This window comes from Echinops telfairi, unplaced genomic scaffold (assembly GCF_000313985.2).
Source record: "Echinops telfairi isolate 266 unplaced genomic scaffold, ASM31398v2 ScPeMD7_8;HRSCAF=38, whole genome shotgun sequence".
Taxonomy (NCBI): domain Eukaryota; kingdom Metazoa; phylum Chordata; class Mammalia; order Afrosoricida; family Tenrecidae; genus Echinops; species Echinops telfairi.
The window spans coordinates 9792043-9793368 of NW_022103905.1; the positions used below are offsets into that span (position 1 = coordinate 9792043).

General features: G+C 40.1%; 1 protein-coding gene across 1 annotated transcript in view; it reads right to left on the reverse strand.

Moving 5' to 3' along the window:
* The window catches only part of DMXL2 (Dmx like 2), a 160660-nt gene that overhangs the window by 32685 nt on the left and 126649 nt on the right, over nucleotides 1-1326 (reverse strand). The window contains exon 28 of the mRNA XM_013006336.2: nucleotides 693-871. Within this exon, the coding sequence (XP_012861790.1) occupies nucleotides 693-871 (179 nt within the window). The remainder of the gene's footprint in view (nucleotides 1-692; nucleotides 872-1326) is intronic.

Below are 1326 nucleotides of genomic sequence, written 5' to 3' on the forward strand. Positions count from 1 at the left end.
TTTTTTCCAAAAATATAAGCACTAAAATATTGATGAATAAAATGAGATATAACAAAAATGGAAAAATGGAAGGAGGTCTGATAGGTGTGTTTCCCAACTCGGAGGCACTGCCATGTGACAGCAGTGATGGCACATGTAAAGAGAAAAGCCTATCGACAGTGAGAGTCTGATGCGCTCTAACAAGCAAAGAACACCCAGTAAATATCATCATATACCCAAAATGATACAAAATAGTACTGGAATAGATCTTAAGTCACCGAGTGTACTCACATCCCCAGAGAAGCTTTCTCTGCTGTAGGGAAGCACAGGATATGCCACTAGACCTCACCATCGCCTGGTAGAACCCCCAAATGTCCACCTGTGCCTTTGTCTCTAATGCTATGATCAATCTCTTGACAGTTAGAAGAGGGATAGACAGATGGTAGGAACAGGATCAGTAGGAAAGAATAACTCTTAATTATATGTTGATAAACGGAATTCTGATTTACACATATGCCCATACGATTTCAATATGTCTCTTCCATCATGAAGAATTTGATCACCCTAGCACTCATTATGACTATTCTATTTCCGGACTTGAGAGGCTAAATGTCTAACCTGTGGTGATTCAATCCAGAAGCTACCTCATCCTTTCCTAGCTAACACATACACAGGAGTTAGAGAAACACACGTTCCATTCCTCACATCCTTACCTTTGCAACAAAATAATCCCACATACTAAGCTCAGGAGGAATGAACTTTTCTTTGTAAGACGGCCTCTCAGCAGGCACTGGGGGTGGGGTGGCATCTTTTACAGGCCTTCCAGGGACCAGCATGCGCATGTTGAACCGCCTGCGGTGTTTATCCATGTCTTCGGAAGGAACAGGTGGTGCTAAATAAAGATAAAATAAAGAAAAAATATTAGCACTTATTTTTCATTATGAAATAAAAGAATGAACCTTTCTTTTTATCCTATGCTAGCCATGTTTCAAGGAGTCCTTGTAATGGGTTAGGCATTGAGCTGCTACTGCCAGGTCAGCAGTTCAAACCTACCAGCCACTTCACAGGCAAAAGATGAGGCAGTCAGAGCCCCCAAATATTTACAGCTTTTGGAAAATACTGTAAAGGCCAACAAACAGAGCTTGAACTATTTATAGGCTTTTCTATTTTTGTCAGTAGCTTTCTTTTTGTTGGATTTTTAGGGAGGGAAAGGGTTGTTATTGTTTTGTTGGTCTTGACTTTGTTGTTTTATTTGGCTTTGCCTGATTTTTGCGCTTATTAATGTATCTGCATGTCTATCTAGATAAGATAGGCGGGATAAATAATTCAGAGATGAAAAGAACGGGA